This window comes from Olea europaea, chromosome 6 (genome assembly GCF_002742605.1).
Source record: "Olea europaea var. sylvestris chromosome 6, O_europaea_v1, whole genome shotgun sequence".
In the NCBI taxonomy this organism is placed as follows: Eukaryota; Viridiplantae; Streptophyta; class Magnoliopsida; order Lamiales; family Oleaceae; genus Olea; species Olea europaea.
Window position 1 is genome coordinate 18,830,357 of NC_036242.1, and position 24,777 is coordinate 18,855,133.

Below are 24,777 nucleotides of genomic sequence, written 5' to 3' on the forward strand. Positions count from 1 at the left end.
TTCTGGGTTATTTTGCATGCTCCCTAGGCCCATCATACATCTCTTAGCTGGGTTAAGGAAAATATCTGAAAGGTTATTCACTTCGTTGGCTTCAGGAAACATTTTTGTCTCATATGCCACCATAATGGAATATCCCAAATGGCACAAGTATTTATGTGCATAAATATATATTTAATAGGAAGTGCGTGGGGATTATGCATTGTAATTTTCTCATGTGTAGTTGACAATGTTAACCGAACTTTTTCTGCTTTGGTGCATATGGACAAGGAAGAATATATTTTTCAGACAGGAATAAAGAGGAAAATAACTGACCAATTCATTACTCGTCTGAATGGTAAAAAAATGAGGAAAAGATTTAAGACTATACCGATATAAGGGAATATCTTAGTTGTCGAGAGGGTTGGCCAAAAGCTGTATCGAATGCATACCACAAAATCTACCCGAGTCAGATGAAAAGGAACTTTGGAAGAATTATCTTATATTTAATAATAAGTTTATTTGAACAAATATAGAACTAGAATGCATTTATTTGTTATTTATTTATTTATTTTTTCAGGCAAGTGGTTAATTTTTGTAGGAACTTATTGTCAACCTCTCTCATGTATGCATTTATTTGATATAGTCAGGAATTATTGCATCAGAGTTCTTCAAGTTGTTTTTTGCTTTCTTCGATATTTTTTCAAACTGAATTCCTTTTAATCTCTATTGGGTTGCTCTTGAGAATGGAGAGCAAATCTTTCTTCCAACTTTTCTCTAACCTGCCTTTCCTACTCAATCCATTGTTCCTTGGTGAACCTTGTACACTTTCTTCCTGTTCTAATCAGAACTCAAGTTTCTTTGCCATTTAAAAAAAACACTTCTAGAGTCAAGAGGATCCTTGGAGTTACACTAGACCTTAAGATTTCAGTGACTTTTGTATCTACATTAATATCAGAGGTGGTAAATTTGTATTCTTTCGTTTAAAAGGATTATTAACCCATGGTTTTCTATTTACATCCTTCTTGTATAATCTTATTAGTTATATCTACTGTTAAATGCGTTCTTTTTTCTGAATATATTGACTTGAGCTGTCCAGCATGGACATTCATAGGCTGCTTCACTTTCTAAATGTATAGGTGACTGCATTGAAGCTGTGGCGCCAAGTAGGGGAATCGTTTAGACCCCCCAAGTAAGAAAAGAAACTTGTGTTCATATAACCATTTGCTACGTCTCATATGGTAGAACAATTTTTCTCTGATGGTCAAACTCTGTAATTTCTTATGGAGCTTAATTTTGAAATTGTTAATATACACTCTTGTATCATGATAAAATAAACCAAAAAGATGACATTTATTATAGAGATCTAACTCAATCTCTCCTGTTTCTTGTGCCATTTCTGTTAACTCACCTACCTGTCATTGCGTATGCACTTCCAATTTTTTCTCTTGGTTGGTTTGCATGTCATTCTTAACACTATAAACTTCTGCAGGACCTGTACCACCGTCTCTTGGACATTTCGAGGTTTCTATGAGAAGGTTATGCTCAAGTACCTGTTTTCAATTGTTCCTTTAACATCTTTCTTGGTTTTGGAAATTTTTCATTGAAGTTGTTTACAACATTATTTCTAACTCAATTATGTTTTATTTTAATATTTTTGCTATGTATACTTGGTTGTACACTAATATATTGATAAGTGGCAAGGGTCTTGTTAAGGGACTGAACTGAACATGGGAAATGTGTAGTAAGTACTCTGTACATTGTTCCCTTGGTGCAAAAGCTAAAAGCAGATATTCTCTACTAGCGAAATGCCTAGAATCTGTGAGAAACTTGGTTGCATTTGCTTTCTTGGGATGTGGTTACCGGTATATGCATGGCTGAAAGCTTTTTAAAGAAACAAATTGACATTTAAGCACTTTTACGATGTTCTAAACCTTAGTCTGTTTGGAGAGGGTAACCAGAAAAGGAAAGGCACTGGATGCATTATAAGCGAGTGGAGGAATTGATCGATTCTGATTCCATGACATTGCAGCAATATAATATCTACATAACATGAATAAAAATTAGCTGAGTTTTGTAGGTTTCTGGATTCTCAATTAGAATTTTTACAGACATTGACAACTATAATATCCCTTTGCATTACAGCTGCTGCTAATCAAAAGTCTTAATAAAATATAATTTTGGGCGACTGAGGTGTGTACTCTAGTTTCTTGTGGTTTTGGGCTTTCATCACAAACTTCAATTCTTAGACATGCTTTTCTACATGGCCTAGTTTTGAGTGTTTTTGAGCCATTTTAGATGTAAGTTAAACTTCAAAAAAAGAGAGAGAAAATTAGCGAAGATAACATCCTCATTCTGCTACATTCATCTTATTGACATTTTGTTTTTAATGATCTAATACTTGGTACGACAAAACTTAGTCTTGTAGTTGTTATGTAAAAAAATCTAGTAACACTTCTCCATTTTGTCCAACTCTGTTTTGTCGTGAAGTCCTTTCTTATTTATATCAAATTTAAATACTTAAAGCGAAATTTTTTTTCCCTTCTTATTTATATCAAATTTAAATACTTAAAGTGAACAATTTTTTGAGACAACTCATACTCCATTGTAAATTAATTTTCGCAATTATTCTTGCGTGACTAAAAGGACAAGTTTCATCTTAGTACTACTTGAACTAGAATGTTAAATTTCTTCCAAAACTATAGGTCTCCAAAATTCTCAATTACCATTTATATCCTTCAGTTCTCATTCACTAACATTTATGTCCTAAACGAGTGGATACTCCAAATATCTTAGTGAGCTATTCACAACTAATGAAAATGATGATGACTTGAAACAATTCTATAGTAAAGGATAATTTTCTACTACTTATCCAATAGATTTACACACTTGTGATTATATCATCATACACATCCTAGTTGTATATATATTTTATACAAATTACTTTATTCTGCATCATCCACTCTACTCTTCCTTGGTCACCTTGTATTCTCATGACTTGTTTATTATCCTTTACATTTTTAAGTTAGTATTCTGGGAGGTGCAGGATTTTCTATCAAGGATTATGTTATTATTTGGTTCATGCCAATATCATAAAATATTTCCTGTGTTGAGTCCATCTAAAGACATGGCCCTTGGGAATTTGGAGTCAGATAACATATAGTAGCTTTTTGAATGTTTTACACATTGGTCTAACGGGAATGTAATACATGCATTAATTTAAATGATTTTCACAAAAAAGCATTACAAGGACATGATAAGTAGGAAATTTTACCATTTGACTGAAGTGGTTAAAAATATTTCACTTTATCTAGCTTGGATGCCCTGTTTATAGAGGTTGAATATGGCAAGATTACTCTGTTGTGTGTTAGTCCTAAAGAGAGGCGAAAGATGATGAAGTTTGAGAAATTATCTATCTTGGAAAGTCAAAACCAAGGATGAGTTTTCCTGCGAACTGGTGGCTGGGAAAATCAGTTAGAGAGGCAGAATCAATTACTTAGCATTCATCTAGTTCTTGTTTAATCTTTTTGGTTATTTCTGTTGGTCCTATATGTATTTATTATGATTAAGGCCTTGTGCATAATTTTACATTAGAATTCAGCGGACATGGCTTTGTAATTTGCCATTACTTACTGTTTTTCTTTTCTTTTCTTTGCAACGTTATTTTACTAAATTAAATAATTTTTAGATCTTTCTCTAAGATTGTTTTTGCATCTTACAATTCGTAGCTAACCAGCTGGCTTTGCAGGCACTATTAGAGTATGAAAAGCACAAAATGCGAAGTGGTGAGCTTCCATTCACCGATGCTTCGTTATCAGATCCTGGTTCTGGAAATCAGGTAACTATTAATGCATCGTTTCTAGTCTTTATGTTGAATCCATGGTTTGAGTATAGCAGCTGAGTCCTGTCACGCGTTTTCTACAATGTGAAATTGTCGCAAGTGTATGGTATTAAGTTTTGTAATATAATATTGGAAGTAGAGTGTCGAATCCACAGGGATTGATATTTGATTCCTACTAATTAATATAAGTATTTTAGCTTTTACTTTATCTAGAAAATCAAATTTAGAATTTATTTTTTATATTAATATACTGTGGTATTTGATGATAGTTCAAGCAGATTAAAGCAAATTATAAGAGATTTATCAGCATGAGAAAGCCTAGGGAATGGTTTTACCACCCTACTATGATGCACCGACACAGACACGTGTGTTCGACATGATACGTGTCGATCTGACACGTAATTTTTTAAAAAAGTATTGACACGACACATCATCGACACGTTGATTAAATTATTAAAAAATATTCTTTTATATAGTATTAATTTAGTTTTATATTTGTTGTTAATTTTTTTGTTGAAATCTTTCAAATATGAGTACCTATTCGTTATTTACTAGTAACTTTGAATTAAAAATATATAATATTTTTAATAAAGAATAAAAAATATTTATGGTAGTGTCCCAGGAATGTCGGTGTCGACATGTGTCTGACACGTATCGGACACGGACATGCTACCCTAATTGAACAGTTCGTCGGACATGGATACGCTACCCTAATTGAAGTGTCCGTGATACAGAGCCACCCTATAAACGATGTTTTTCAACTTCAATATTTACTTCTATCAATTTTTCCTAAATTTATAGGAAAGAACCTTGGATTAATTCTATTCCCTCTCTCGAGTGCCAAATAGAACTTATTTCTATATTTTAATTCCAATAGCTCTATTCCAAATCAAATATATAGAAATTATCAAGTACACGGTTCTTAAGTGGAATAAGTCTCAAAGATTTCATATTTTCTCTCGAAACTTACAAAATTTAGGTTGTGTTATTCTTAGATCACGCCTAAATCTCCCTATCTCGAGTGCCGAAATTTAGAACATCAAATCATTCAATTGATCAGGTAATTGAAAGCAATGCGCAAGAATCAACACAAATAAATTAATAGGAAGATCGAAAGAAATAATTATAGTAAAATCCAAACATGTCTCAGGTTAGGTTATATCAGACTCTAGATTTAGAATTTATGGTCCGTTTGATTGTAAAGATGGAATTTCGGTGGAAAGAAAACGAATTTCAGGAAATTGAATTGCGTAGAAATTGTTTTCCTGGGAATTGTGAATTATTGTGTTCGATTGGTATAATTTTCCACATGGAAAATGTTAAAATGAAAGTGTTTTTTGGTGTTCGTTTGACTTTGTTTTATATGAAAATTGTCAATTAAAGATATAAATTTTACTGGTATTGGTAATGAAATTTGTTTCCATTGCCAAAAAAAAAGTTCAAGAAAATCATCTATCTTTTGGTATTCGTTTGACTTTGTTTTATATGAAAATTGTCAATTAAAGGGAAATATTTTATTAAAATAATTCTTAGAATTTGTTTTCATTTTCAACAAAAAAAATAAAATAAATAAACAAAAAAAAAATTTGATACAGTAAACCGGATATTGAATTCTCACCATTTTGGTTAGAATTCATTTTCCTTCAAAAGAAGGAAAAAGTCTATGTGGCACCAAAATGTGGAAAATGAATTCCCTGGAAATTTTTGCCAATCAAACACCCAAAAATTGGAAAGTTGGAATTCCAATTCCATTTTCCATGGAATTCAACTCCTATCACACACACCCTTAGTTCATAATTGAGAGAAACAACATAATCAAATCCAAAAGAAAGAACATGGAGAAGAAGAGAGTAAGAAAAACTCATTTGCTGCTTGAATTCTCCTCCAAATTGTAGTTCTTCCTCTTAATCAATATCTTTTTTTTAGCTATCTCCTTCTCCATAATTAGGTCTTCAAGTTTGTATTTATACTACCCAAATGTTTCAAGACAAGTTGAAGTTGGACTGGGCGAAAAGATTTAAAGAAATTGATTTTTCCTTTTTCGGCAGGCTGGGCACCGCAGCGCCAAGGGGCTGGCGCTGCATTGCCCAGCTTTCTGCTGGTTTTGGGTGTTTCCTGGGCCCCTAGGTGCCCAAATGCGGTGCCATGGCACCCCATGTACTTCCTTCGCCTCATTTGCTCATGTTCTAACCCATTTCCACTTCATTTTTCTCTCCTTTGATCTCCATTCTATGCCCATTTCCATGATTAACACTTTAGCTCCATTCCAAGCTCCAAAATATGCATTTTTTCCAAGTTGTTGAACCTACAAAACAACACGGAACACACACACATCAAAATGCTCGAACATGCTCAAGAGCAAACCGAAAACCGTGACTTAGAGGTGCTTGTTCAATGAGTGAGTGACACATCAAGTCCCATTTTGATTTGCTGGTAAGTTTCATTCCATGTAAAGCATGATACTTGTTTCGGGACATAATTTGTTCCTAATGAGAAACTTGCTAAAAAGGATTCTGTTTAGTTTTTGAATGCGATGAGCAACCCCAATATTGAATTACTCTCAGAGGATGTTTATACTCGAACAAGTGCAAGTCCTATTTGATACATGATCATTAAAAAGATTGACACTAATGACCTAAGAAGCACCACGCTGCCGACACGTGTTGGAAATGCTACGTGATGTGTCTCCTTTTTCTTTTTGTTTTTTCTACAGTGGACATGTCAGCTACACGCTGGAGTGAAGAAAAAGGACCAAAATATTTATTAGGGAACAAAAACTGGCCTTCTTGGTTTATATGAATGAAAATCGCAACCTAAAAAGCACCATAATGGCATATTTCTTTGTCTTCTCCCTTCTGGGACTTTTGTTCCACTATGGCACTGGTATTTCCTTCTTGGCGGATGGCAGGTCATGGGCTTTTTTCCTCTCGAAGAGAATTTTATCAAAAACCAAACCTGATTTTAGACTTTTGTAATTCTTCTTCTTTTTTATTTTTTAAGTCCAGACGTAGGGAATATGCCTTTTAACCTGACTATATGATATCCTTTTAAAACGATTTAGATGAAAGTCAACTCCTTTTAAAATGTATTGGTCAGCTGGGTTAAAAAATGTCTAGCCTTTTTATATATAATTTCAAAAGTAACTTTGTTTTTAACCAATTAAAAATCAATAAATTGCCCTCATAAAAAAATATTTTTCTTTGCATTATAGCATTATAATAATATTTCTTTTTAAAAAAAATTAATGCCAAGATGACACTTGTGGGGCACATGTGTCCGTGTTAGTGCTTCTTAGCTAGTGAAATTTTACATGTTTCCTTGTTCCCATGGAATGGTGATGTGTTGGTAGAGTAACGAAAGAGGTTGACCAGTTCTTAGAAGAAATTTTGTACTGACCAAACTTTTGGCTGATTTATTTTTTGCATTATTTATGGATTTAATAATACGAACGAGTTAAAATTTTGTTGCTTCGTGCTGTGGTGAATTGGTGGCAATTGGATTAAGAGATGAATGTTATTTCACCAATTTTTGTTATGGGTTTGAGTATTTTCCTATTTTCATTGTGGTTAATGCTGCTGGTGCTCTTACCAGTTATACTCTCGTAACTGTTCAACAATGATAACAACAATTCGACAAATTGTGCTTTCAGTTTTTTAGATTTTATTGGTTATTTTTTATTTAATTATGTATAGAGAAAGTCTTGTTCCTTCTTTCCTATTGTTAATGATTTTTTTTTTTTTTTTTGGCTTCTACACTACGAATGTACCAACTCAGCAAAGCTTTGTCCAATATTTATGCTTTCAGCTATACTATCCTTTTAATAATTTATGGAGGATGTCTTGTTCTTCGATTTTCTACTTCTTTCCTGTTGTTAATGAATTTATTTTCTTTAAAAAAAAAAAAAAAGGGAAAAAAAAAAAAAAAAAACGGGGAAAAACCCCCCCCCCTTTTTAAATAAATGTCATGAAGTTAGGCAGCCCATCTATGTGACTAGAAACTACAGCACTAAATCAATTATACAATGTCAAATAAAATAATTCTCTAAATTGTTCTAAAGTCTTCATCTGATCATCAAAATAGCGCCCTTTTCTTTCTCTCCACACGCACCAAACAATGCAGCCTGGAATAAGATCCCAAATGAGTTTACTGTCCTTGTCACGAAACTTTCTCCTCCAAGCCTTCAACAAATCTTCCATATGCCGTGGCATCACCCAATCCATATGTTGAGAAGCCAAAATATCATTCCACAGCAAACGGGCGCCATCACAATGTAGGAACAAATGGTTAACCGTTTCCCCATCCTTTCTACACATATGATACCAATTTGTAATATAAAACCCCCTCAATCGAAGATTGTCCGCCGTTAAAACTTGTCTTCTCACTACCGTCCATAGTAAAAACGCCACCCTTGGAGGCAGCTTACACTTCCATACCATCTTTCAAGGGAATAAATTCTCCGCAAATCCCAATAAGGATTTGAAATAAGTGCTAATTGAGAAAATGCCATCCATTGTCAGCATCCACCTGATGCGGTCACACTCTCCAACCCTGATATGCACGTCATACAAAGAGGTCAATAGCACTGTGTAATCATCCACTTCCCAATCTTGTAGTCCCCTCCCAAAAACAATGTTCCAACTGATGCTCCCGTTATGTGTATCTAATACATCATTCACCATAGCAGATGACATCACGGCAATACGATACAAAGAAGGAAATCGCTCCCTTAACGGTTGATCAGTACACCAACAGTCATCCCAAAAGCTGATAGTGTTGTCATTCCCCATACCGAAGGTCACTCTATTCCGGAAGTCACTCCACCTTCGTCGAATAAACCGCCAAAACTCACCCCGTAGGTACCACGACTCTCAACTAAACACCATCCACCCTCCATCATGCCATATTTCTCTTCTATAATTTTTTTCCAGAAACTCTCCCTCTCCACCCCAAACCCCCATAACCACTTACCCAACAAGGCCTTATTAAACAATACAAGGCTCCTCAATCCGAGTCCCCCAACCTTTAAGGGAGAACAAACTGCACCCCAATTTATTAAATGAAATTTCCTCTCCTCTCCTAACCCTCCCCAAAGAAACTCTCTTTGGATCCTCTCTAGCCTCTTAGCCACTATAACAGGAATGGGAAATAAAGACAAGAAATAAGCGGGGAGATTCGAGAGAGTAGACTTGATAAGAGTAAGACGACCTCCCTTTGAAAGGTATATACGCTTCCAATCCACTAATCTCCTCTCCACCCTTTCCACTATACTGTCCCAAATGTTTTTACTTTTGAACCTTGCTCCTAATGGGAGCCCAAGATATGTCATAGGCAACTGTGCAATCCTATAGCCTAATGTAGCAGCCAACCTTTTCACATTATCGAACTCTCCAACAGTGATGACCTCAGACTTCCCCAAATTTATCTTCATTCCAGATACGGCTTCGAAGCATAGAAGCAAACGACGCAAATTCCTAAAGTGCTCAACGTCAGCGTCACAAAAGATCAGAGTATCATCTGCAAATAGCAAATGAGATATCTGCAGTTGACCAATCCTAAATCTCTTTAACGAACTTTCCCCCACGGCCTTTTCAACCATTTTACTGAATGCGTCCATTACAATAACAAACAGTAATGGAGACAAAGGATCCCCTTGTCGCAATCCCCTACCACTTCGAAAATGGCCTTTAGGAGTGCCGTTTACCAGAACAGAAAAAGAGATAGTAGAAATACAAAATTGAATCCATTGGCACCACTTGGCTCCGAAACCGCATCGCCTGAGCATATACAATAGAAAACCCTAGTTTACGTGATCATAGGCCTTTTGAATATAAAGGTTACATAGCATCCTTGGAGCCCCTTGATATAGTCTTGAATCAATACATTCATTTGCTATGAGAACGGAGTCTAAGATCTGTCGCCCTTTGACAAAAGCATTCTGATATTTAGACACCACTTTTCCCAGCACCTCCTTTAATCTATTAGCTAAAACCTTTGCAATAATCTTATACACCCCACTTACTAGACTGATAGGTCGAAAGTCCTTAATGTCTATTGCTCTTGGTTTTTTTGGGATCAGCACAATAAATGTGGTATTAGAGCTTTTTAAGAATCTGCCACACTGGAAAAAGTAAGCAAAAACATCCACAATGTCCGAACGTATCACCTCCCAACAAGCCTTGTAAAATGCGAAGGAGAATCCGTCTGGTCTTGGGGCCTTGTCATCATTCATACTGAACACCACCTCCCTAATCTCGTCCTCCCCAAATGGTCTTTCTAATCAACTGACATCCTCCTTAGAAATAGTGGAAAACTCTAGCCCTTCAAGCTCTGGCCTCCAATCAAACTGCTCCTTATAAAGGTTTTGGTAGAAACTCACCATTTGGGTACCAATATCTTGTAGGTCCTCAAAAGTTACCTCATCCACCTCCAACATAGATACAATTATTGCGCCTGTTGGAATTGGCCACCCTATGGAAAAATTGTGTACACTTATCTCCTTCTCTTAACCACTTGACCCTCGATTTCTGGCGCCAAGAAATCTCCTCCATCTCCACCAACCTCTCCAGGTCACCCCTTAATTCTTGACGTCGCTCCCTCTCGTCCCCTCCCAATCCTCGACTTTCCTCCTTCCTATCCAATTTCTCTATTTCTAAGGTGCATTGATTTTTACGCCAGTTAACATCCCCTACCTCCTCATTCCACCTTTTAAGGTCTCCTTATAAAGCCTTTAATTTCTGGTCCAACACATAACTGGGGGACCCCCTGAACTTCTAAGAGGCCCACCAAGTCCGTACTGGCTCCTCAAAACCATCCACTTTAAGCCACATTTTTTCAAGCCTAAAAGGCCTTCTCCCGCTATATCCCACATCCCCAGATAATGAAATTGGGAAATGATCTGAGTATACCCTCCCTAGTCTTCTCTGAGTGACATCCGGGTACTTAGCCTCCCACTCCACGCTAATCAAGAACTGATCTATTCTAGAATGAACAGGTAGCTCTCGATTAAATGACCAAGTAAAATCTCCCCCCATCAAAGGCATATCCACCAACATATTCTCCTCGATAAAATCTGAAAAGTCCTCCATAGCTCCTGTTAGTCTCCCGCCGCTAGACCTTTCAGTAGGAAAGCGGACCACATTAAAGTCACCCCCTATGCACGTTGGGAGGTTCCACCAAGCCATCATACCTGCCAATTCATCCCACAATCTGCCTCTACTTTCATCAACATTAGGCCCATAAACTCCTATGAACATCCAACGAAATCTATCCCCAATATTTGTAAATGAAAGGGATAGGGAAAAAGGCCCTTCTCTAACCTCCTCCAACTGAAAGACTCTAGTATCCCACATAATAAGCACCCCTCCTGAAGCCCCCACTGACCCCACAAATTGATACCCAATAAGTTGTCCCCCCCATAAGCTACTAACAACAGCCCTCGAAATGGTTTCCAACTTTGTCTCCTGTAAGCAAACAATGTCAGCCTTCCGACCCCTTAAGAGATTTCGAACACCTAACCTTTTACCAGCTTCATTGAGCCCCCTCACATTCTAGCAAACAATTTTTGGGATCATCTTGACACACTTTCATCCCTCCCCATTAATCCTCTTCTTTACTCACCACTCCTTATGTCATAATTAACCGAGCATTCAAGCCTTTTAAGCTCACGGTCACCCTTTTTTCTTGTCTTACCTCCTTGTTTATCCATCCCTTGTCCCTTACTCGCCTCCAACTCCTCAAATAGTTGCAAGAGCTTATGTTCATACCCATCACAGGACACCCCCACCATTTTGCTGAAGTCCAAAATTTTTTGAAGAGCCCAGCTTGATGGTGGTGGTCTAAAGTCAAGCTCACTCATCTCCACCATCTCCCGAGAGGAAAGCTGATCATATTGTAAGTCCTCTTCTTCCATCCGACCTACATCCTTAGTTATATCCTCCTTTTTGGCGCCCTCCATCCACACAACTAGCGCTTTATCATTCTCTGATTCTCCCTCATTTATAGACTTAGAGTATCTCCTACAGTAAGTATTCGTGACCATCTTTGCCAAACTTATTGCCCCTTGTTGTTTCTCAATTGCCACATCTGGTCTCTCCGACTCCAAATTCATCAAACGCGGTTCCCCTTCCTTGTCCCTTACTTCCACCTCTGCCCCTCTACTTTGTACTTGGGCCTCGCCACTTGGCTCAACCATCACCTCTGTAGTGTTTAGCCCTCTTCGATTTCAACTCCTTAGACACCTCATTAGCTACTACATTTCTGTTTGCTGTATAGTCATCTGGGCCCACTCCACACGCATGACAATACTTTTGCTTATAACCCATTATCTTCTCGCTATCCAATAACCTCATTAGTTCATCCAATTCCCCTTTCAGTGCCTTTATATGTGCCCTTATGTCAGCATAGTTTGCAGAAATATCATACGTTCCTTCAGTAGTCTTATTGCTGTCCTTATGCGCCGTTAAATGGCCTTCCTTATTTGGTCCCCAGATTCGCGGACCACTCCTCTCATTTACCGGTTTATCCTTCTGCGTCCGTACCCATTGATCAGCATTCTGAGAGGCCCGTGCCGTAACTGCAGCATAGGTCATTCTGTCCAGGCTCTGATCTTCCACTACTCGATCCTTGGCCTTATCTTCGACAACAAATGATTCTATAACTGCTTGAAACACGCGAGAGATCGCTACCCATCCTTCTCCATTACGCCCTTCAGGTACCATCACTACACCCTGTCGCCGTCGCTCCCCATACTGCGCTATTATGAGATATCTTCCACGATTGTTAGTACATCATTGTGCCAAAAATGCTTGGGAGGTCTCATTAAATTTCGCTTCAAAATCCTCCGGCACACTAGCCATCCTTAACTTATCCATCATATTAACCATCCACATAGCTCCAAATCTTCCCATGAGAATAGCATTGGAAATTAGATCTTCATTCTGATATCTTAACCATGCCTGAATCAGTGACAGACACAACAAATTGTTTTGCCTCAATTCTGAAACTGGAGCTGAAGACCCAACATGCCATTAGGAACTCTCTGTCTCCCTAGATTTCGTGCAACCGAAGCATCATACGAAGAAATAGGATGGTTATTTGTCTCTGGCGAATTTTGCATGATCTGAGCTCTCACCGGCGGCGGCGCGTGGCCGCAAGTGCGTGCCCAGATCGGCGCGTCCACTGCGCCGCCTCTCCCCCGTGGTTGGAATGCCCTGACCAAGTCTCCTGTCAGGCGCGTCGGTCGGAATTCTGGCCGAATCTTGAGCCATCTGGGCTCGAATCCTTGGCCGATTTTTGCCTGTCAGCACTCGCCAACCGCCCAAGTCGCCTCGCCTGCTTCAGAGGTGGTTGGGTTGTTGGCCAAAATAGCAGATCGGGCGACGGTGCTGGGGTTTACACCCAGGGCCGTCGCCTGCGATTGTGGCTCGTTTTGTGGCGTGAGGCCGGTTTTGTTGGGTCCACTGGGCGCCTGCGATGTTGCCGGTATGGTGGATTTGGATATTAGGGAGGGATGCTCCATCCCACAGGAGCGGGTTCTTCAACTGGGTCCTTTGATTAACTTATCTTCCTTTGATTAACTTATAGTGGTCTCTTTGAACATATCATCTTCATTGGATGCTGCATTGACCATTTCTCGAATATGCTTTCTTATTCGATCTCTCTTTCCCTTTTAATGGGAATCCCCTTAGATGCGCTCATTTTTGTCACTCACTTTATGAGCATGTTCTGTTAATCCTAGAAACAAGTGAAATACGTAACTTTAAAGTTTAGCTAAATGTAAGCCTAAGATTAAAACTTAATCCTAAATGCAATTTCTCTGATCTCTCTCTCCATGTGGATACTCTTCATATATAAAAACAATAATCTTAGTAAATTCTTTTGACTTATTGGAAACTATATGGAAGTAATAAAATAATTAAATAGACAAATGATGATTATGCCCTTCCTTGGGAAGAATTTATAAACAATTTAATTTATAAATATATAGAATTGAGTGATCGATAAATGGATAGTACTCACAAGTGGATAATACTTGTGAGTCCATTGGAATGTGTTGTTGAAAACGAAGTTTGATTAATTTATAATGATTTATAAATTCTTCCAAACAATATAATATAATATGTTAATGTATGCTCAATATAATATAGTATATGAAATAATGTAATATGTTTATATATGCACAATATAATATAATATTTGATATGCAATAATGGAATATCAACTGTATAATGTGAATATAATGATATAAATGAAAAGATAATATAACGTCCCGACCTCTATATCCAAGCTGTTAACCTACTTAGTGTCCGAGTTTAAGCCCATTTTACCCCCGCTGGATTTCCGTCGCATCCTTGGGACTTGACCTTTCCCTCGAGAGAGACTTAAGTTAAATCTTGATACCAATTGGGTGGCTTGGGCACAAGGTTCGGGTCGCTACAGAAAATGTAGGTTTTTTAACGACCCGGGCCTTTGTGTCTCGCCTTTTCTCTTACGTACTGTCCGCTGTGTTAGAACTCGAGTCCATCTTACTCCTTAAGGATTTCTATCGCATTCTCCAGGATTCAAACTTGAGATCTCTACATTGTGAGAGATTTACGCTGAAATTTGTCCCATTGGTTCTAGGATTCAACCTAAGGCTCATAGGCAGGTCTTAGGTTCAAATCCTGGAGGACGCCACACAAAGCCATGAGGGGTAATATGAATCCTCCCATAGCAGATAATATGTAAGAACTTTCTGGCACGAGACTTGAGTCATTACAAAAAATGCGCATTTTTTGAACGACCTTGCCTCCATGAATGAGCTGCTAATTTACGTACTGCTCGTTGTGGGAGATCCTGAGTTCATCTTATCTCTTACAGATATTTGTCACGTCCTTAGGATTCGAACCCAGGATTTTTTCCTCGAGAGGGTTCAACTTAAGTCTCACTTAAAGGAAATTTTAGAAGTTCGAATTTTGGGGATGTAATAGAAATTTGTGAGGGGACAAGAGGGCACATATGGCCTCCCAAAGTGGACAGTGTGTATTTTCTAAGGGCTTGGGCACGAGGTCTGGGTTGTTATAAATAACACATCATTTGAAGTAGTTGCAGTGTAAAGTAATGCGTGCATGGTTAATTTAAAATAACATATCACGTAATGTGAATTGTGTTATCCATGTACTATTTCTGTTAAAATGCATATTATTTGCAAATAATATACATATTGTTAATTCATCGTAATACATGTGAATTTCATTATCCAAGTAATCTATAAATTGTACTATAAACACCACACATTCTTTGTAAACTAATATATGAACATTATGTAGCGTGAATTACGTTATTTATGGAACCTGTAACAATTTGTGCAGCGTAAACTTAATATGCATTAATTGTTACATAATATTATTAATATTATGTGAAGTACTTTGTCCTTGTAATATATAATAATATTTGTTTTGTAAACACAATACACATTCTCTAGAAAATGGTGTTTATATATAATGAGGCAGGTAGTTACACAATAATTTCTTGTGAGAAGTCTGGAGAAAGTTGAAAAACCACTTTGTAAAGTGAGACAGTGAAACCTCTGTTTAAATACGGAGGTACGAGGATGAGGTATTGAGTGGATATCTGAATTGATCCATTGCAGAGTTACCAGTATGAAGCCCTTAGTTTTAGGGAAAGAAATTAGGATTTTTATTTTAAGGATGTTCTTGTATTTGATTTATTCCTTACTTTAGTTATTAGTTTCTGGTCTGGGGTTTTTCATTTTCATAGTTTTGTAACTTTCTAGGAAATTTTAAGCATTAATAGGACTATGGTTTTTGATTTACATGGAGTATTGAATGTTGATTATTGAGGTTTGATGTTTCCTCCAATTATTCTCACTTGTCTCCTCCCCCCCCGCCCCTTCTTTTCTCTTCTTCCTTTGTTCTTCACTCACTTCTTCTCTATTCTGTTCAATATACCATAATGCCTCAAGTGGTATTGTCATCAAAGTAAATGAAGTGGTAAAATTCATGGCGTTCTCTGTGGAAAGGAACGGATACACTTGTGCTGTTCACAGATTAGTTATTTTTTCATTAAAAATAAAGAAGTATATTGTTTGTCAAGAAAAATCTCGTCATTATTGATTCGTCCAAAAAGAAAGAAAAAAAAGTTCCATTATTATCTTATTGGTCACAATAGAGGGTCTTGTATTAGTCCTTACTAGCAAAAAAATAAAGAAAGGTGAGAAAAAGAGAGTAAGACAGAGAACAAAAGAGCAGGAGAAAAACAGAGAAAAGAATGCTTGACCAGTTGATGTCATTATGGATCATAAAGACATCACGTTGCCATTCGACGTCAATATTTTGTTCGAAGGAAAGATTCGCTTCCCCTGGGGGAGGTCAATATAGTGTAGATTGCAAAAATCAAGTTCTCTGAGTTGGGAGGAATGGTGGAGATCCTAATATATAGTATGTTGAAGAGTTACCCATATTAGCCAATTCTTTTAAGGAAAAGAATTGGACTTTGTTTTGGAGATCATCTTGTAATTGATTAATTTTTCCTTAGTTATTAGTTCTAAATTAAGTAATGTTCAATTTTCATATTTTCGTGACTTTTGATTATGTTAAGCATAAATGGGATTTGGGTTTTCAATTTACATAAAGGATTGAATCTTGATTATTGAGATATTAACATATTCCTTAGTTCTTCTCGTGCATCTTCTCTGTTTCTCTCTCCTTTCTTCCCTCTAATTCTTATCTATACTGTTGTGTTCACTATACTTTACTATGTTCACTATACTTTACTGCTTGAGGCTTCTTGTGGTTTAGTCCGAGTATTATAAGTTCATTCTGACTTTCTTTTGTTTAATAATTAGATGATCATCTTATTATCAGTTTTTGTTCTGCTTCTGTTATTAATAATATTAAGTTTCTTAATAGAAAAAAAAATAGAGCTTTCAAATTGAAAAAGTTATGGATATCAAAAGGAGTTCCTTCAGAGAGTATTAATGTAGAGAAATATGGTGCTGTACTGTGTGACTGGCCATCTGAACATGCCCATCCTACTTGTGGAGTTGGCTTATTATGAATGAGTGGTTAGGTTTCTCAACATTTGCTTGCTTAGTGGTAGACTTGGGAATTGGGCGAGGTTTTGGCCATATGGTGGTGATGTTGCATCAAACTAGTTTTGTAAGTTTCTTAAAGCAGATAAGTTCAGTCGTGTGGCTGATATTGTAGATGGAAGGAAGTTGTAGACTTTTTTAAGAGAGCAAGCATTTGAAATATTGGAAAAAGGCAGAATTCATGGTCCTGTACTTTTAACTAATTATGGATGTTCGTTTTCAATTTGGAAGTACATTCTTGATTTTTGGTTTAGTGGATAGAGGATCCACGAATTATGAATATACTCCTTTGATTAATAAAAATTTCTTTTGTCTTCAAAAATATTTCACCTTTGAAGAAATTTTTTTTTATTTTTATTTACGATAGTATTTTATATCCTCAACTGTCAACTGTTGTATTCTATTTGTAGGTGGCAGTTAATCAAGCTCCAGGATCAGGTAGAGCAAGAAGGGATGCTGCAGCTCGTGCCATGCAGGGATGGCATGCTCATCGTCTTCTCGGCAGTGGAGAAGTTGCAGATCCCATCATTAAGGTACATTAAGTAAGTTTAATATGTATATATTCTCTCTCTGTTGTCAGTTATGGCTTACCTTTTCCTCTATAAGAACTATTACAACATTTTTTATATTTTGTAGGACAAGAACGCAGTTACCACTCCGAAGAGAGAAAAACAGCTAAAAAACATTGGTATGATACAATCATTATGGTAGAAGCAATAGTGCGCTCCCTTCTTCCAAGTGCTTTGGAACTTGAAATTTTATTTTTCTAATTCTCGATGAAGGTTTGCTGAAGCGTAAAAGGCTATCACCTATTGAGCATGATGTCAAAGTCGGTCACATAGCATCAAGATCACAGTTAAGATCTCTAAATTTTAATCGCTTTGTTTTTTCGATGTGCTGATTATTATTTTTATAATTTTTGACACCACTAAGCAATTTCCATACGGATGGTACTAGAAAATTCAACTTCAGTGTTTCACAATCAAATAATGATATATGGTCATAGAGATAACTGTATAACATTAGAATTAGAACAGGATCTAACAATAGCAGCTCAATTTGTCTTGCAACACTCAAACCACAGGAATTTTAACGAGAGGACAGTATAACTTAATGATGTATTCTATCACAACTACAATTAATAGTTTCCTGCTACAATTATGATTCACATTATCTAATAGTTTATTTTTTCAATTATGTTTATCTATTTAGTTTTCTTATATAGTTGTAATAGGGCTTTTATCTTTTATTTGATTAGGATTTTAAGTTTTAATTAGTTTCACTAGAAGTATTAGAAATAGGGAATAATCTTCCCTATAGATATAGATGCATTGTACACTTATCATAACATCAATTATTATTCAATCAATCAAAGCAAGTTATTCCAATATTCTTTTTAGTTTATTACATAATTCTTATTACAAGAATTTTATTCTCTCTTCCACACCAAATTGGTATTAGCAAAGAATTCAACTCAATCTGATTACCGACGACGGTTTGAGTGGCGGGAAAACCGTCGACAAAAATTGAACGACTAGAAGGGATGGATGAAGCTCCTTAATGTAGGCTTAGCTTTGTTCCACTGCTCATTTCTATCTATTTATTTATCAATTAAACCATTTACAATATTTTCCTTAATGGAGGCTTAGGATCTGTTTTTTTCGTGTTTTTTATTTTCAATTTTGAGTTTTGAATTCATTTTGAATTTTGTATTTTGAGTGTCTATTTTGAGATTGTTAAAAACGCGTTTTTTTTGTCATTTTGAAATTTGTTTTCAAAAATAACAAAAATGAAAAATGCGTTTACTTTTTTCTAATTTTGAAAAATTGGAAAACGGATTATATATATGTGTGTGTGTGTGTATATTTCATTTACTTCTAACAAAATGAAAAGCAGTTACCATTTTGGTTAAGGCATTGAATTCCATGGTGGTGACCCGGGTTCAAATCCAGCCACCTACCAATTTGTTTAAAAAAATTTGTTTTGTGCATTAAAAAAAAAAAACCTCCTTCGTATTGAATTGCACAGAAACATAATTGAACCCATGATCTCAAGAAATCTAGAATTGAACCCATGATCTCAAGAAATCCGTGACTCAACCAAGCCATCTCACTATTTGCAAAATAACCCTTTTTTGCGATTTTGAATTGTTATTTTCTGTTTTCTTGGTAAATTTGAAACTTGTTTTTTAAAATTCGTTTATGAAAATAGGTAAGTAAACGTGTTTTCAGTGTTTTCGAAAATTAAAAACTGAAAATGACCTGAAAACAGTAAAGAGAACAGATCCTTAGCTTTGTTCCAAATAATAATCAAAACTAAATACCTAAATATTCTCGATTTGAGAGCCAGTTTAAAACCTTTTCACATCTCAACATCCTAAAGTGAGTGCTTGCATGCACAATTATCTTGGAATAACAGGGAAACCCACGATTTTCCAAGAAATGATCGAGACTTAAGTTAGAGGTTAAATTTCAATCATTTCCTTGTTCTATTAATAAATTCAGCCCTTTGACCTGTTAGAGAACTCACAATAGAATATATGGTTTCTCATAATTTAAATATTTGAGAGTTCACATGTAAATGATTATGTAAATTTTCTTCCCACTCGTTTGTCAATTTTTACATTTTGGTGGGGCAGTTCGGAGGCAATGGTTGTGGATATTGGGACCTCTGCTGATTGGGTGAAGGTCAATGTTCAAAGAACGGTAAGTCTTATCTTGAACCTGTCATCTTGAGCATTATCTTAATGTGCAATGCTGTCTTACACACTGTTTATAGAGATTGACTAACTTAAATTATGTGTACAGAAAGACTGCTATGAAGTCTATGCTTTAGTTCCTGGGCTTTTGCGAGAGGAGGTAAGAGAAAAGTGTTATTTTCCCATTATTTCCATAGTTGTCTGATGTAAAACAGTCTGTTTCAAATTGTATTTGCAAATGAAGAAGATATCATTTAGTTGAAGAGCTTGTTCTGAACCATAGTCCCAATAGCAGTTATGTGGTGGTTGCTTGATTGAAAACCAACAGTCTCTATTTCTGCAACATAGAAAAGAAAGTTACACGAGCAAATGAAACATCAGTTTTGAACAATCATAGAAAAGTAGGAGCAAGACTGGAATCACGAAAATGTGAAACTAAAAGTTTAGTAGCGAGAGTGGCTCACTAGAGAGAAATTTGAACTAGGATATCCCAATAGAAATCATAAATGTGCGGAAACTTCAAGTAGTTGGCTGCTTTCCACCTCCAAGTTGTAAAGTGGGTATGTTGGACTTGCATATCCATCATTTTATTTTTAAATTCTTTTGGATGTATAAGATATTTTTGGCAACAAGCAATGTAGAAGAGAACATGGATGCATGGCCTTAAAAAAGAGACCCTATGTGCATTCAACGCTAGGTCACAACTTTGTTACTTCCACGTGGTAATTTTAAATCATGGTTTCAATTTTATGAGGTTAAAGTTTCTTATAAGGTAGTCTTTTACCGATATTTTTGCCACTCTCCGTCACATCTCTGTCTTTCACGCCGTTCATCTCTCCACACCAAATGCACCAATAGTCCTTGCATCCAGACTTTAGTCCTTTAACTCGCATGTCACAACTGTCTCCAGTTGGCAATCTAGTCTTCCACATTTTTCTTATCATTTTCCCTTTTTGTTTTGCTTAATGAAATGAATTTGTCCGTAGGTTAATGTGTGTGAATTGTTTAAAAAAAGAAAGACTGCATCCTGGTGTGTCCGACGCTTTTCTAATATGAAGGGATGTGCATGGGTCAGGTTGGGTTGGGCACGACCACCAATCGACTTTTAGGTATGTGATTTCCAACCCAAAAACCTACTCGATCAACCCATGTACTGAATAGGTTTTGGCTGTTGGTTTCACGAGTATTTTACCTGTGAAAAATCAATTTATTTATCTTTTTAAAGGAACCACTCCATGAATTGATTGTTTCGAGTTAGGTACAAGCCAGCAAGAAATCAACCCGACTTACTCTTCTAACCTACCCTAGTTTGGCCCCATTTGGCCCCCATTCATTTCAAATTTTAATTGTTGAAATAGTGTTTTTTTTTGAAAAATGTGTGGTTGAAAAAGAATGAAAAGTTTTCGATTTGCATGTAATATTATTTTATGAAGATTGTGTGGTTGAAAATAAGAATGAGAAAAAGAATGAGAAGGAGAATGGGGGCTAAACGGGGGCTAATATTCTCTTTCGACAACAAACTCGAGGTTGAGTTCTTTTTCGGATGTAGGATAATCCTATTTATAATAGGATTTTCTTTGCTTTTTTAGATTAGGATTTCATTTCCTTTTAGGATTTTAGTTTTTAATAAAATCAGATAATTATTTTGCGTATATAAACAGAGACTTTGATTTTGATGAGGACATCATTTTTATTTATTTCTAGTTGGACTTTATTTATGTTTAAGATTTTATTTATGTAATTGAGCTTGTATTGGCTCAAGCCCGTTCTAGTTAGGGTTTCTTTCTTTACTATTTAAACCTAATTTCTTATGTAATTTTATTAGTTTTGATGAATTGAAGAACTTTGGTGGTTTGTTGCCTATGGCTTCTTCCTCCCCTCCTCCTTGATTTCTCCCTCTTTTCCGATTTCTCCCCCCATTCTCTCTGATTTCTCCCTCCCTTCTTGCCGTTTCTTTCTATTCTTTAATTCGTCTTGCATCAAATTCGGTATCAGAGTCAAAACTTGAGTATTTTTCTCTCTTACAATCCAAAAGAATTCCTTCCTGTCATCTTCCTAAGACTCGTTGGAACAACGCAATTTAAAAGATTTAGCGTAAGAGCAGCAATTTTCATTTTTCCAATTTTCTTTCTCTATTAAAAAAAAAAACTGTTTATTGTATTGTTCACACCCGAAAATCAGTTTAGTATTTTTTGCAATTTAAAAAAAGGGAAAAAGGAGCCTATTGCCATCTCTAAATTATTCTGCTGCTCATTCTAAATTAAGTTTTGCTGTTCCTGACCCTAGTCCCAATGCAATACCTTGGGCTCAATTTTCTTTTCTCCAAATCATTAGCCCGTTACTCAAGCCCAATATTCAGTCAAATCTCAATTGACCTAAACCCTATAGCCTTTCCCATAAAAATTACCCAACCCAAAACTTGAATCACTCAGCCCATTACTAAGTTTATTTCTTCCCCAACTAAAACATCGACCCATTAACCAGGCCCACTCCCCAAACATCAACCCTACGGCCCATCCCATATCCATCTTCCACAACCCAATTCCAGTTCATCTCCTACTGCAAGCGCCGATGACGCTACATCTTCGTCGGCAACCCCTCAAATCCCCTCTCGTCGGCATCAATAACCCAGTCCACTTCACTGCAAGCCAATCAATCCGTCACCAGAACATCTTCAACCAAACTCTGCCAAGTCTACTCACCTCTCCACGCCAGCGACAGTCGCCCTCCACTGCGAATTCCGACGACACATCCAGCCGCGAACGTCGGTGACATTGTCGCCTTCACCATACACCCATCGCACACCCGATTCTCCCATGCTGTCTCAACAACTAGAATCGGCCTCCACCTACCTGTCTTCTCGTCCCAGACACCACCGCTACCTCACTTACCACAAGTCAGTGCAAACTACTCAAAATTCACTCAAAACCCGAAGCTTCCGCCACTAACTATAACCCTCGCCAAATACTTTTAGCAAATACAACCCCCACACAAGCCCAACCTCCAACCCAATGCAGACTATTATTGGGTAAAACCGCCTGCAACTTTAAATTACATGCAACCCTATTAACCCAGTCACCACCACTATCATATAGTCACGACCACCAGCAACTCCTGTTGGGTGGAAATAATCACCTAATCCACCACCAATCCATCCAGGGAGTGATTACAGCTAGCAAGCGAGTCTTAGCGATATACACCAAATTTAGCACAAATTATAGTCAACAGGAGCTAAAAATGTTGGACACGAAGGAGGGAATAGAAGCATACTTGAGGCCCACGCATTGGCAATTCAAACAATCGGAATACAGGGAGTCACAATCCAACTACAAGGGGTCACTATTCTTATCTATCTTTGGTTTATACTACTGCTTCATTTTAAAAATGCATCATTTAGATTCTTTGCGTTGCTGTTATCTTAATAATTTTAGCCTTAAACCCCACTTGATCAGAATTATTAAACGAAGCGACTTCCCGTTGTTGCCCACTTGTCAACGTGATTAGAGACTTTACCTAGTGTTTGACCATTTCTTTGCTATTTTACATGTACCAGCAGTATTAGCTTGCTTTAGATTTATTTAATTCCAAAAATTTTAAAAAAAGGGGGTTCAAGTTGTGATTTTTCATCGCTTGCATTTATTGTTCACTGATCTCTCTATTGTGCGTCATTTAGCTGCTAGTACAGTGCATGTATAGTGGTCGACTGGTAGTCTTGTCACTCTAGTTTCAGTACCTAAACATGGATTCTTCACAATTTGATGCACTCACCCGACAAATAGCAGGTATCAAAACCCAGATAATTGTTACTCTTGAAGAGAGTAAGGCCCTCTTTGCTAATTTGAACAATTTTAGGCAAATCCCTCATTCGACTAATGTTAATAATTCTGAAATGCCCCACAATAGATAATATCGTCGTCGACAAGGTGATCAAAAATACTTTCAACACGATCGTAGAGATAGGGATCAAGCTTATGAGCAAAAATGAGGTTATGATCGTCATGGTACTCATTCTCTTCCTCGTTATAAGGAGCGTTTCTTTAGAAACATTAAATTAGATACTCCTTTTGATGGTTGCTTACATCATGAAACTTTTACCCAATGGAACACCCTTCCATAAGGGAATCGGCTAGTAACTGAGTACATTGCTCAATTTGAGGAATTTCGAATGAAATGTCATGTTTGAGGATGAGGTCTTGACTTTGAGTATATTTACACAAGGTCTAAGAGATGAATTTAGGCGTGAGCTTTTCTTTCGAGGTGTCACTACTCTTAGTTACGCTTACTCTTTAGCTCGGGACTACGGGTTACTTATTAGTGCTCCAAAGCGTAGTTACCGTCGTTCACCCATCTCATCAGCACCACCTCGTCATAAGTCTATCATAGAGCCTTACCCGTCTAATGTTCCTCCCATATCGATGCCATCTCCTGCTGTTAAGTCCCATCTAGAACCTTTCCCATTTAAGGCTCCTCCTTTGTTGGAAAATAAGGGTCATGATTTCGAAACTCCAATGACTTCTCGCTTGCAGTACTTCAATTGTAAGGACTTAGGTCACACTTCTCCCAAACGTCCAAGTCGAATGCTATTCGTTGAGGAACAAAATGACGTAATGGATGATCGGTTAGAAGATCAAGTCTATGAACTTGAACTTGAAGAATGTGATGACTTGAACGATATTGATGACACTTATGTAGTATCCGGACTTTTCCTATGAATCTAGGGGTTGAACTCTTTGCTCTCGATACCTCTCAATCAAATGTTGTATGTCGTACCCTTATCCAAACCAGCGGTCTTGATTATTTGCGTAATCATGCCATTTTCGAGGAAAATATTGAGAATTGTGATTTGATCATCCCAAAAATTCCAATTGCATATAACAATTCTGTGAATTGGTTTATAGGTACGAGTTCCATCGAAGTTATTCATGGTTATAAGCTGTGATGCTCAGACTCTTCATTTCGGTCGGAGTACCCGTGTCGACACGACACGACACGACACGGGTATTGGTACGGAATACGGGTCCGATTCTTCTAATTGCAATCGGACTCGGCAAGAAATCTTAAGAAAAATTGAAGATTTACCTTATTGGCGGGAGATGGAAGATGTGTGTAAAGAAATAGCTGGTTAGCGCCAACGATCTTTGGTCCAAAATAAATCTGCTGGCCATCTTCCGG

The 24,777-nt window shown here is 36.9% G+C and overlaps 1 protein-coding gene across 1 annotated transcript in view; it reads left to right on the top strand.

The window, feature by feature from the left end:
* The window catches only part of LOC111396076 (AT-rich interactive domain-containing protein 5-like), a 28,682-nt gene that overhangs the window by 1,345 nt on the left and 2,560 nt on the right, over window positions 1–24,777 (top strand). The window contains exons 3-10 of the mRNA XM_023022353.1: window positions 1,116–1,168; window positions 1,469–1,514; window positions 3,725–3,814; window positions 17,318–17,440; window positions 17,544–17,595; window positions 17,690–17,762; window positions 19,546–19,612; window positions 19,715–19,765. Of these exons, the coding sequence (XP_022878121.1) occupies window positions 1,116–1,168; window positions 1,469–1,514; window positions 3,725–3,814; window positions 17,318–17,440; window positions 17,544–17,595; window positions 17,690–17,762; window positions 19,546–19,612; window positions 19,715–19,765 (555 nt within the window). The remainder of the gene's footprint in view (window positions 1–1,115; window positions 1,169–1,468; window positions 1,515–3,724; window positions 3,815–17,317; window positions 17,441–17,543; window positions 17,596–17,689; window positions 17,763–19,545; window positions 19,613–19,714; window positions 19,766–24,777) is intronic.